This window comes from Solanum stenotomum, chromosome 4 (genome assembly GCF_019186545.1).
Source record: "Solanum stenotomum isolate F172 chromosome 4, ASM1918654v1, whole genome shotgun sequence".
NCBI lineage: Eukaryota > Viridiplantae > Streptophyta > Magnoliopsida > Solanales > Solanaceae > Solanum > Solanum stenotomum.
Window position 1 is genome coordinate 62,858,654 of NC_064285.1, and position 11,898 is coordinate 62,870,551.

Genomic DNA, 11,898 nt, shown 5'->3' on the forward strand with positions numbered 1-11,898 from the left:
TAGGAGCATGTAGTTTTTAATAAAAATCGAGAGAAGTGTTGAAAATACCCCTAAACTTGACGAGAATTTAGGGGTGTATTTTAGTAATGTTGTAAGATTGGGGGTATATTTACCTTCAGTTAGTCCAGTAAATGGGTGTTTTTAAGGCAGTCAGTAGTTCGGGGATGAAACTAATAAGTTGTGTTAAGTTTAGGGATGTTTTCCATACTTCTCTCTAATAATAATAACACTTTTGATCCCTTTATTATCCATAAATTTTAATATTGGTCTTTGTGGTATCCGTTTCAATGTTTTTGTCCTACTTTTTCTTTTAGTTGGATCCATTGGACGGCAAGTAGCCGCGGTGATTTCGGCTCCAACAGTGTATATTTAAGTTGTTGAAGTTAAAAAGCTTGTAGTTTTAAAAAAGGATATTTATTTATTTTTTGGTAATTTTTTAATTTGAATTTTTTTATATAATATATTTAAGATCATAAGATAAAATGATAGTTTGGTACATTCTACTTATCTTTAATTTAAGATCATAAGATTCAAAAGTCTTGTTTATTTTCTTTAGGGATAAGAGCCTGAAAATATTTCAACTTTGGTCGGATTTGCTAGACTAAACTTTCATAAGGACCTATTACCTCCCTAGACTATTTAATACCGTATTTTTTACCCCCTGAACTATTTAATAGTGTATTTTAAAGGTATTTATGTGCCCACGTGGACACATTACTATTTATAATTTTGCATTATTTTTTATGTCCACGTGGACAAATATATATGTTTAAAATACGGTATTAAATAGTCTAGGGAGGTAATAGGTCCTCATGAAAGTTTAGTATCGCAACAACAAATCCGACCAAAGTTGGGGTATTTTTCAGACCTTATCCCTTTTCTTTAACTCCGTGTCAAGTCAAAATAACACAAGCAAATTGAAATAGAGAAAGTAATATAATTGAATACTTCTACAACAAAAACATATCTAGTGCAATCTCATAAATGGTCATTTTGTATTTTTGAAACTTATAATATTTAAATATAGATAATAGTACAAACTTAATTTACATACTATTTGTTGTTGCTCTCCATTCTTTTTTGTATTTTCTTTCCTAATGATTTTGAAATGCTTTAGTTGAATCGATGGTCTATCACAACAACAACGTAACCTCTCTGTATTCACAAAATAAGAATAATTTTGTGTACACACCACCCTCTCTAGACCTTTGTATTAGAGTATGTTGTTGTCACAATCAAAACGATCAAAAGTGGATATTTTAATTAATTAAAGGTTAAATGGGCTTGACAAATATTACTAAGATCAACTTCATAATTTGTCAATATTTAAGGGGTTAACATTAAAAATTCTCTCTTTTTAATCTGGATTAAGACAATCATTAATTGGTTTTGAATGTTTGTAACGGTAGATTCTCATGGCATGGAAAAATATAAAAAAGAAAATTCAAATTTTAGGGGAGGGAAATACTCCTTGAATAATAAAAGAACTGATTTTTTAAAATAATTTTTATGTGAATTTGGATACTGTTTCTCAACTTTTGAAGAAAATTAATAATAATATTACAAATCACACATTTTCCCAAAAAAACAAATAACAATTGGTCAGAAGTGACGCACCACCCATTCATAACTTTATATAACACAAATTTAAATTAGTCGAAACTCTAATATAAAATTAAATATTAACTGAATTAAAAACTAAAAAATTTGTAATGTCACATGACTAACATATCCAAAAATCGATGAAGGTGCAAAGAATGTTACGCATTTGACAATAAAATGTCAAAGCTTATATTAAAAAAAATTAAGTAATGAACTTTAAAAGTTCAATCTTTACCTAATCCTTTTGAGCTTCATTCTTTGCGCCAGCTGACAAATAGACTTTGGTGGTACCAATTATTTGAAAAAAACTGACTTAAATACAATATTTATATCAAAACTTCGATTAATTTAGATTTACTGATATAAAATTCAAAGCAAAAGTATTTCATATTATGAGTTTTGCTACTTTACTATTCAAACTTAGAACTTCTAATTAAAAATGAAAATTTTTATTTGTTTTACCACAACTCTTCAATGATACGATTTATTGAAAAAAAATTACTCAAAAATCATGATTATATCTTTGAAAAAAAAGGGTCTTTTTATAATGAAAAGAGTCACATGCAAGACTATATAATAAAGAATAAATAAGAGAATATTATAAACACTATTGAAATGTGTGAACATACATCTACAAATTTAAATCATTATTATTTTTAATTCCTTTTCCTTACATTGAAATGTGATATATTCCACGTAATAAGGAAAATCAAGGATAGGTTAAACGAAGTGAATCACATAGATAAATTTCTATCATAAAGGCGAATTCACATAGAAAGATGAGAGCGGGAGCAATCGTTAAATTCGAAATATCTCTTGGACTAAGTCCTTTTGCCAGTATGTTGAACACGGGAGTACTGTGACCCGAATATGAGTCTGAACTATACTTTTTGCAACTTGACGTATGTAAGTGATGTCCAAACCATTAGTCTCCGAACAAACTTCATTCAATTATGTTATTTAATTTATATTTATATAGTACATAATTTCTATGAATATGTAATAAAAAAATTCAGACGAGGCAATGTTGTTGCATGACATCTCTATGACTAATCTACCTTTGTTTTTGATGATGCACATATTGTTTTCAAATCTTATAACCACCTCTATACTTAATTAAAAAATATCTGAGCAATTGAAAATATCAATCTTAAAAGTCAAAAAAGTTTAAAATATACGAGGAGAGTCGACAAATTTCTCTTCATCCGCGAGGTCATAAATTCTCTCTTAGCTTTTTTCTCCCTCCCACTCGTTGTTGTCTATCTTAAATTTTTGTTTCCTTCCAATGATGGACCAAAACGAAAAAGTATTCCATGTTATTACAACTATAATTTTGACCTTAGGTTTATTAACAGCTAGATATAGAATATGCTATAGACTTTATGGTATGGATAATTTGACTTGCTGAAATTAAATAAAAGGCTGAAAATAACGCACGTTTATAATTTAATAAAAATTAGAAGTACAAATACATTGTTAGTAACGTGTGATAATTTCCATCCTTTCATTCCACAATATAATTCATTTTTAAAAATTATATCATATTAAAAATAAAAATATAATAAAAATTAGGCAAGATTCCAACTTATATTATATTAAAAATAAAAATAATAATAATTACATAGAGATGACATAACTGTATATATTCTGAACGAGTGAACAGGAAAAAAATTATACTTAGTTCTTTTTCATGAAAAAAATAGAAAATTTCTATATATATATATAAAATATTGTGACATGATTTCATTTAATATAATTATTGGATAGGTATACTCTCTCAATATATAATTAGCAAAAACTATAAATTTATTAGTTGCTATTTACATCTAGCGCCTAACTGCCTATATGATTTTAATTCAGTGATATTAAGAATATCAAAATAATATAATGACGGATAAAAAAATCACTTAATATTTTTGCTTTCATTAGAATATGATTCTAGGCGATTTTTTTATGATTCTGATCAATCCATTTTATTGATGAATTATCCATACGAACGGCAGTTATATAACTCAATTGCACATACAATAAAACATCTAATGACATTATTTTATTGGAACAACATTTTCGGACTATTATATAGAAATGTTATTATATAAATATATAATATAAAATAACATGAAAAAAATATTTTTTTGGAAATAAAATTAATTATTATAGTGAAATAATATTATTATGAAGGGATTTGATTGTACATATCGCGAGGCAATGGCGTAGTCACATATAATCCAGGATGATCAGTGATCGAAGAATTATACTCTATATATAAAAAAAAAATTATACAAAATTTATCCATCAAAAATTACTTTTCATACATATATATTAAATTTTGAATATCCTTAACGGAATTTTTTATTTTGATACTGTGATAAGGTGAGTTGTCAACATCATTTTGCCTTTTTGAGATTATTCAAAGATTATAATAATTGCCTAGTCATTTTCAGTTTGGAATGAATTATTCAAGCCCCTTAATTGCACTGCCTTTTCCACTCTACTTTTATCTATTTAAATTTATAAAAAATATATACTAAAAATAATATCCCTGCCGCAATTATTGTACCTAATCTTTATTATTTTCATTTTTCGTTTTCTCTATTACTTGCATGGGATTTCTACGTAAGTTCATTCAAAAAGGGAGAAAATAAAAAATAGACATAGTGTGGTACTATATATTAAAAAATAAAGACACTTTTCACATTAATAAGTTTGTAGTAATTTCTTAGTTTAGTGTCGTGTCCTCATTTGACTGATACACAATATTGAAAAAAAATATATCTTTTTTAAAATCTTGTAATTTAATTTTAAGCTAAATATATGAGTATATAAGATACCAAATAAATGGTTATTAGATTTTGTGATCCTAAAATTATCATGAGATGCTAAAATATGAAAAGATAGTTTTAAACCGTGTAGTTTTAGTGCTAAAGTAAGTTATCCGATTAAGTTATTTAAATCTCTTTGAGTCATAATAGATTGATAATTTGAAATTTACGAGTTCTGATTCTTAATTTCTTAAATTAAAGTTATTTAATTTTAAATAAATAATTTTAAATGAATATAAAATTTGAAGTCAAAGTTACGAGATTTTGCCAAACCAGAACCTTCGACTCTACATACGTGTTTGCCCTTGGCTATAACATATAGTTTCTCCCTGTTGCCAACTTTTTTGACTTATTATTTTCTAATTTTTAACTTTTATATATATATATTCATTTTGAAAGAATTGTTCAATTCCAACGAAAACATTTGTTGATTAATTGCTATGTTGCATTTGAATACCTATATTATATAGTTTTCCCCTCTAACAATAAATCTCATGTATTGTTTTTTATAATTTGTAACTTTATTCAACGAATTGAAATCCTAATTTAGATATATTTATTTTGTATTTGTTTCCAAGTCCTCTAAGGGAAAACAGCCAAAAAAAATAAAAATTAGAATGTCTTTCATTTTAGTATTTTATGTTTCACCAAACCTTATTAACGCGGAATATTTTTTGTACATCAGATTGGCCTTTCATTATATGGCATTTAAATATTTCTAATTAATTAGAATTCACATTGGATATATTCACCGAAAGAGTAAAGTGCGCGGTTCATAACTTCAATAAAAAACATGATTTTTGTAACGAAATTTTCATTAGAAATCACTCAGAAATTTGCTTGTTGAAAATGTTTTTGATAGGCTTTTCATAGGAAATCTCCTGATTTTTGACGAATTTCCAAAGGGAGTAGTTTTGTTCATTCTCAATATGTTATTATAATCCAAGCTCATGACACGTATTGTCCGCTTTGCCCCATCAAATCTCATAGATTTGCTCCCCTCGAGCTACACTATTCATTGAGTCTAAAATTGCTTGTACCGTGTGAACTTGTGCTATATCTGATAAGTATTCTTTTCAACCTGTTAATCAACCCGCCCTCTATCATGAACATCACACAACATTTAAACATGACATATTAAATTAAGAATGTATATATTTCTACCATATTCTTAATGTATAATTTGATTCTAGCGAGCCCCCTCCTTCCAAAAATAAGTGTTACCCTTAGCAAAAATCACGTTCATTAAGAAATCAATAAACACAATGTATAGTTTATTAAATCGCCTTATTTAATAAATGTCTCTAAAAAGTTAAATATTATTAAGAATGAAGTATATATAAAGATATAGCTGGAAAAACATATAAACAAGTTTTTGTCTTGAATTCCTAAAGACTTGTGTAGTAATAATTTTTTTAAAATTAAAATAACACTTATTTTAAAACCGAGAAAATAGTAAAGAGAGAACAAATGTGAAACCAAATGTAAGTTTAATTAGTATTAAGTGGAACCTAACAAACCTAGATACCCTTTATTAGGTAGACAATTATGCACCTATATATATGAATATCAAATGAACTTCTTCTTTCTTTTTTATTTATTTTTATTTTCTATTCTTACTTTTAGCAAAATAAATAAATAAAGATATAGTATATATTGCTTTCATGAAATTCTAGGGTTACATTGAATTTGGTTTACTGTTGAAATTAAAACAAAAGTAGGCACCGCCTTTTTTTGACATGAGAATTTTGAGACTTTAGCTTAGGTTAAAAAAATAGTATTTAATAGGAAGAGAAAATAAATAACACTTTTTTTTTTGGTTCAAACCTTTGACTTTCCATTTTTTAATTAATTAATTTAAAATTTATATATTAATATATACTCATCAATGAAAAAATAATTTCCGTTAGAGCTGAAAGTCGATCGAATATAGTTTTTCTATTGTATTTGTTTCTTAAATTTCATTTATAAAATTATGCTGAAATTGATGTTATTGTTATTTTGATTATGATTTGTTGCTATATAAGATTAGTCACAAATTTTAACTCATATTTTTTAGTAGTGCATCACTAATTCTTTAACGAATGACGATTAGTGATGAAATAACAAAAATGTTATGTTAGCTACGATTTATTTAACGAAAAATTAGCAATATTTTTTAAAAAATATATAACAGCAAAATTAGATGACACCAATTGTAGTTAGTTTTCTATATGCAATCATTTATTAATTATCGTGCCTAAACTGTACGATATACATTTAATATCGTAGTAATAGTTTTTATGGCATCAAACATAAATTATGATTTTTTAAAAGAAAAAAGTTACACAAATTAATTAGACTATTAAAAGCAATCCTTAAATACCATGTTTAAAGTTAATGTATAGTTTGGGATTTATGCCAATTGTAATTCTTAAATGTATAGGTTTATAGGGTTAAATTAGATATTTATTAAATTTATTTGACAAATTTCTTTTCGAGATCAAGAAAATTATGATTGCATTATAATTTTTATTTTACCTCTTGCGAAATAAGGTATAATATTACTTATCATATATTGTCATCGTAAAGAAATTTTTATATTGTTGACCGTGCAATTTAATTGAGTATATAAATATATATAGTAGGGTTTATACATATGAATCATCAAAATTTGTGATGGGATGAAGTTGTAATCGATAAAAAAAATTTACTCTTCAATTAAAAGTCTTGAGTTTGAGCCTTTTTAAAAAAAAAAGAGACACTAGTAGTGGAGTGTTCCCACTTTTATAATGGGCGTTACGTACACAATATGAAGTTTGTTCAATCAAAATTTTAAAATTAACCTATTTTGAAAAGTGTTTTTTAAGTGCTTTTGGTGAAAAGTGGTTTCTATTTGGTTAATAATAAATTTATTAAAAAGATACTTTTGAGCAATAATTATTATTTAAAAAAAATACTTCTAGTCGATATTTCAAAACGAATATCAGACATCATATGAGAAATAGAAAAAAGGGTTACACACAGTGGCATAGCTAGGTGTCTAATTGGACACCCTTCGTCGGAAAAAAATAATATTGTGTATATAATTATAGTGATATACAAAATAATTAAATAACATATTTTGAACATCCTTAACATAATGAGTTGTTGTAGCCGAATGGTTTTAGATGCTTGAAATAAGTTAGTACTCACGTATTCCGCCACTCGTTACACATGCAATCCATTATAATTTATAAATAACCATTTGACAAAGTCATTTTACAAAGAATTTATTATTGTTATTATTATTATTATTCCCATTGTAGGGCTTTTTTTTATCTGTTTTCTTTTTCAATTTTTTTGTTTTTTTTCTTGTGAGGGAAATTCAAGATGGAAATGACAGGGAATTAGAGGATGTTTCCTAAAGTCCACACAAACCAAGAAAGTCCATAATCTCATACCCCTCCTATATATATATATATATATATATATATATGTTCTTTCCTACTATTGTTTTACACAACATATATAATATATCTATATATATAAATTCATGTTATAGTATATGGTTTTGAGATGATGGAAAGATTCTTAATGTCACAAGAAATGATGAGAAAATTCAAAAAAATGAAGGAAGTTAGAAAATACAAGAAATCATTAGCTCCACGTTTAAGATGGACTCCACAACTTCATCATCTCTTTATTCAATCTGTTCAAAATCTTGGTGGAAGAAATAGTAAGTTCTTTTTTTCAATAAAAACATCATAATAATTTAGAATATAGTTTTTTTTTTAAAATTATATTCTATAATAATAAGCAAAGAAATTCTTGAAAATCTCATGTGGTTTTTAATCAATAGAAAACTAGAAGGGTGTTATTAATTAATTAGTCGTAGAAGCAAATTCAGGATTTGAATTTTATGAATTCTGAAGTTTATTATATGTACACATTCAGTAGATTATATGTTATTGAACATCTTGATGGAAGAAATAGTAAGTTTTTCTCAAAAAGAAAAGAAATTCATTCTTTTGGTGTTCTTTCTTGGATTTAGAAGTAACCTAAAAAAAAATGAGGGGTGGGGTTGCATGGATTTAGCAAAGATGAATTCAGAATATAACAGTTATGTTTAGATTGATCGATATAATTTTATTATTATATGTGTATATCTTAATTTTTCTTTTATATAGGTACACAAATCAACAAATTCATAATTTAAACAACCTAGAAATGTTTTAACAATGAACTCATGCACTTATACAATTATGTGTTCAGAATCCACCATTTATTACTATATAAAAGTATATGAATTATCGCATATCTGAAAAATATTGATTCAGTTGAACTTATAGCATAAAAGTCGCTTCGTCCGCTTTTCTATATATATATATAGAGAGAGTGTTCCAGTAAAAAATAATAACTAATTAGTTGAATACATAGAATTTGCTCTAGATCTGCCTCGATTATTTGAATTAATGATTATTATTTTTTGCTTGTATTTTTATAGAAGCAACACCAAAGAGAATTGTGCAGATGATGGCCATAAAGGGATTGAAGATTTCTCATGTTAAAAGTCATCTCCAGGTACTATATACCTAATTTACCCAAGCTAGTTAGTAGTAACTAATAATAATTAGTGAAGTTTTTGTATTTACTCGAATGATGCTATAAATTTTTATTATAAAGTGCTTATATTTGTTTTAGGGTTGATTCTTGCATATATAGCTTTACGTTTTAAGTAGTTATTGCTTCGATTTTTTTAAAAGTTTAAGTATCAGAGAGAATATGCTCTTATTTATTTCATTGTATCTTGAATCTGACTCATCATGTACGAGCCTGATTCTTTTTTCGAAAGTTTAATTCAATTTCTTATAAACCTTGTGGACCCATTATGGCACATGGAAATGATACTCTAATTAGTAACTCTAATATTCCAATTACCCAACAAATTAAACTCAAGTAAATATATATAATGCCTATTGGAGCTAGGTCTATGTAGACATATAGATTGGTCCAAACATCTAATTAAATTAGTGGATGAATTTTGCATAATATGTTAATTTAAATAAATATATAACTAGGTTAGGTATGTATCATGCTAGCCCTAGAAGTTATAAAATTATTGATTGACTACAACAAAAATAAAATAAAAATAAAATATTCATCGCTAATTCATTGCTAAATACATCGCCACGAAATGAACTTTTTTGATAATTCATCGATGTTTTGTACTAATTCGTTACTAAAAATAGGATTAACAACAATTTTCTTGAACCTAGCTATGGTGATCTTTTGTTAACGATATTGTGTCTCTTATGAAATTTGTATAACTCAAATTAAAAGATACTATTACTTATTTTGTGATTTTATAATAAGTCTAATTACTATTTATTAGTTATTAATTTTTATGTTCATCAATTTGAATTAATTATAATTAATTATGAAAATCAGATGTATAGAAACATGAGGGAGCATCCAAGCCTCCATGTTGTGATGCCAGATTTCAATTTGTCTTCACCAATGTAAGTACTCTTATCTAAGCTCATTTACATTGTCGGTTCCAAGTCCGGAATAATAAATAAGGAGGGTTTATCGAGGGTCACTGGAAATTAAACAACCTTTCTATCTCATACAATAAGGTTAATTATATTAAGACAGAGTATATCTTACCCTCTTAAAACCGCACTTACAGAATTATACTAATTTTTTTTGTTATTTGTTGTTGTAATTTCCATTTAATAATGTAGAAGGTTACATTCGTCGAAAAATTATGTTGCATATATAGGATCAAATTATTTTTTATGTATATATAGTAGGTGTTGAATTCCTTTGACTTCCTTGTATATTTACTTCTTTCGATTTTGAATTTTATTAATGAAAATCCTGACAATCCATCACTATTACTGAATTCGATCAAACCTGTAACTGATAGTCTAGCTCCGACGTCCCCTAATCTTTACATCCTTTTTCAGGCATGTGTCAAAAATATTAGGAGAACATGCTCAAAATAACAGCAAACAGAAAGAATCTGGATGCCAAAATGGTGAAAATATACATTATAATGATTACCAGGTAAATAATTTTCTAAAATATTATTTGTGAATTTTAACAGTAGATTAGTTATTATATTTATCAAGTTACCTATTACTCCCTTCCTACAAATTTATGTGTTACACTTTTATTTTTAATCGATCCAAAGTAATATTGTGATACTTTTTTATTTAAAAATAATTTAATTTTAAACTTCATATCAAACATCGTCACACATGTATGATGTATATATCCACATAATTTGCGATAGAACGTGCAATGTTTTATCATAGAGAAGTTTAAGTATAATATAAATATATACATTGCTAATGTAAAATAATTTTTTATTATTAGGTTATTTAAAAGGCAACTACAGATAATTGTTTGTAAAAATGGGATAAGTAGCCTTATAAATAATGAGAAACTTATGTTAATTCCACTAGTTTAAGAGCTAATTACTTAGATACACTCTAGTTTGTAATTTTACATATTTTACCAAATTTTGGTGTCTCCATGTACGCCTAAATACATGTATCTCGAAAACATGTGGTCAAATTTAGGTGTAATTTATTCTAGATACATGGTATCCAAGTGGATTCACATGTATATGGGATACATAGTAAATCTTGCTCGTCACTCTCCCATGTATCTGGTATCCCAGATACATGCGAGTCACTCCACATACATATATACAAATACAAGTATCTAGTGTGATTCACATGTATCTGTCACTCCACATGACCACATGCATACAAAACATGTATCTAGTGTGATTCACATGTATCTATACAAATTTCCCTCGCCTCTCTCCCTAGTCTCGCTTATCTCTCTCCATATTTTTGTGTATCTGGTAGCAAAATACAAGTATCTAAGTGTAAGATATGTAGGGAATTCTTAATTAGTGATAAGATACGTAATATATATTTTGAAAGTATACGTAATAATAATATATATGTTAGTGAAGTATGTCGAATTACGTTATTGGAAAAACAGACATGCATACATTGATAGTATAAAACTTGTATATTGTCAGCATATATAAATTAAATCCTAACAGATATAATTACTTTATAATTAGTCATGATTTGATTGTATAAATATCTTTTACACACCGCGTTTTCAAAAAAAAAGTTAAATGTTATGCATATTTAAAGTGTTTTTTTTTTTAATTTCCAGGAAGCAGAAGGAAGTCTAAGTAGTGGAATGACAAAGGAGGAAGAAGAAGATAATGCTGGTGAAAAATATGAGTATAGAGAAACTAGTACTCAAATTAACCTAGATTTAACTCTCTCTTAATCATTTTTTTAATTGTTAATTAATTAATTATGTGAGTATAGAATTAAAGCTAGTTGATATTTACCATTTTTCTTATGTTTATGTACATTAGGATTATAATAATACAACTAAGCATCTATAAATTACAACTGTGGTGTTCGAATCAACATGTACATACGTTTACTAATATTATAAGGGACTTAACTTGCTA

The 11,898-nt window shown here is 26.5% G+C and overlaps 2 protein-coding genes across 2 annotated transcripts in view; one reads left to right on the plus strand and one right to left on the minus strand.

The window, feature by feature from the left end:
• Positions 1 to 11,898, minus strand: part of LOC125862136 (chlorophyll a-b binding protein 5, chloroplastic) — a 240,617-nt gene that overhangs the window by 166,670 nt on the left and 62,049 nt on the right. The window lies entirely within an intron of this gene.
• LOC125862148 (putative Myb family transcription factor At1g14600) lies at positions 7,934 to 11,774 on the plus strand. Its single transcript, XM_049542154.1, has 5 exons — positions 7,934 to 8,121; positions 8,890 to 8,966; positions 9,834 to 9,904; positions 10,355 to 10,454; positions 11,589 to 11,774. Exons 1-5 carry the CDS (start codon positions 7,962 to 7,964, stop codon positions 11,706 to 11,708), a joined length of 528 nt encoding a protein of 175 aa, XP_049398111.1. The 5' UTR covers positions 7,934 to 7,961; the 3' UTR covers positions 11,709 to 11,774.

What these genes read in the sequence shown, in the direction of transcription:
- LOC125862148 (XM_049542154.1), top strand. Translation starts at nt 7,962, where the DNA reads ATGATGGAAAGATTCTTAATGTCACAAGAAATGATGAGAAAATTCAAA. An exon ending in AAATCTTGGTGGAAGAAATA is followed by an intron (nt 8,122 to 8,889) that starts GTAAGTTCTTTT and finishes GTATTTTTATAG; the next exon opens with AAGCAACACCAAAGAGAATT. An exon ending in TACATTATAATGATTACCAG is followed by an intron (nt 10,455 to 11,588) that starts GTAAATAATTTT and finishes TTTAATTTCCAG; the next exon opens with GAAGCAGAAGGAAGTCTAAG.